This window comes from Eimeria mitis, genomic scaffold (genome assembly GCF_000499745.2).
Source record: "Eimeria mitis Houghton genomic scaffold, Emh_scaff3490, whole genome shotgun sequence".
NCBI lineage: Eukaryota > Apicomplexa > Conoidasida > Eucoccidiorida > Eimeriidae > Eimeria > Eimeria mitis.
In genome coordinates this window covers 4,483-5,643 of record NW_013571832.1, presented here as the reverse complement: position 1 = coordinate 5,643, position 1,161 = coordinate 4,483, and the positions used below count along the sequence as shown (strand labels likewise).

Genomic DNA, 1,161 nt, shown 5'->3' with positions numbered 1-1,161 from the left:
GGTGGGGGGGGGTTTGTTTTTTTGTTTTTTTTTTTTGTTGTTTGTTTAGCCGTTTGTTTATTTGTTTTATTTATTTTGTTTATTTTTTTTTGTTGTTTCTGTTATGGTTTTTCTGTTGTTTCTGTTTATTTCTTTTTTTTCCTAAATACATTTATATAATTACATTTAACCCTAAACCCTAAACCCTAAACCCTAAACCCTAGCCCGATGAAGCCTCACTAACGTTCTCCTGTAATATCATCTGATCGAGGGTGTTTCATGTTTATCACCAAAGGTGTATACATCACCTAGGGTTTAGGGTTTAGGGTTTAGGGTTTAGGGTTTAGGGTTTAGGGTTTAGGGTTTAGGGTTTGTGTGTAGGTATGAGTTTGAGCGTGAGCTAGACCTGAACGAGTTCTGCGAGGGTGCTGGGGTGTATACGCTGCACTCGGTGTCTGTACACCAGGGAGACGTCAACTCAGGCCACTACTACTCCTTTGTTAGACCCGCACCAGGCACACAGTGGTGAGGGTTTAGGGTTTAGGGTTTAGGGTTTATGGTTTAGGGTTTAGGGTTTAGGGTTTGGGGGTTTGAGGGAGTGTATTCTCGCTCTCTTTCTGTCTTTTTCTCTCTGCTTGGTTTTTTTTTTGTTTTCTTTTTGTCTCCTCTGTCTCCTCTTTCTGTCTCCTTTCTGTCTCTCTTCTGTCTCCTTTTGTCTCCTTTTGTCTCCTTTTGTCCTCTGCTGTCTCTTTTTGTCTCCTTTTGTCTCCTTTTGTCTCCTTTTTGTCTCCTTTCTGTCTCCTTTTTGTCTCTTCCTTGTTTGTTGTCTTGTCTTCGTCCCCCTATCGTCTCCCTCTGCTGGATGCAACTCAGCTTCTGCTGCTGCTGCTGCTGCTGCTGCTACTGCTGCTGCTACTACTACTACTAATATTCCTCCTCTTCCTACTGCTGCTGCTGTTGCCGCTGCTTCTGCTGCTGCTTCTGCTGCTGCTGCTGCTTCTGCTGCTGCTCCTGCTTCTGCTGCTTCTGCTGCTGCTGCTGCTGCTGCTGCTGCTGCTGCTGCTGCTGCTGCAGGATGCGGTTTGACGATGAGAAGGTGTATCATGTGAGCGAATATGCTGCAATCGGAGACAACTTTGGTGGAGAAGAACTCGAAAGTTATAATTACCTCAGGGGTATAAA

At 44.5% G+C, this 1,161-nt stretch overlaps 1 protein-coding gene across 1 annotated transcript in view; it reads left to right on the top strand.

Moving 5' to 3' along the window:
• Positions 1-103: 103 nt before the first annotated feature.
• Positions 104-1,161, top strand: part of EMH_0066620 (Ubiquitin carboxyl-terminal hydrolase, related) — a gene marked incomplete at both ends in the record, with an annotated part of 3,047 nt that continues 1,989 nt past the window's right edge. The window contains 3 exons of the mRNA XM_013498525.1: positions 104-123; positions 361-504; positions 1,054-1,154. Of these exons, the coding sequence (XP_013353979.1) occupies positions 104-123; positions 361-504; positions 1,054-1,154 (265 nt within the window). The remainder of the gene's footprint in view (positions 124-360; positions 505-1,053; positions 1,155-1,161) is intronic.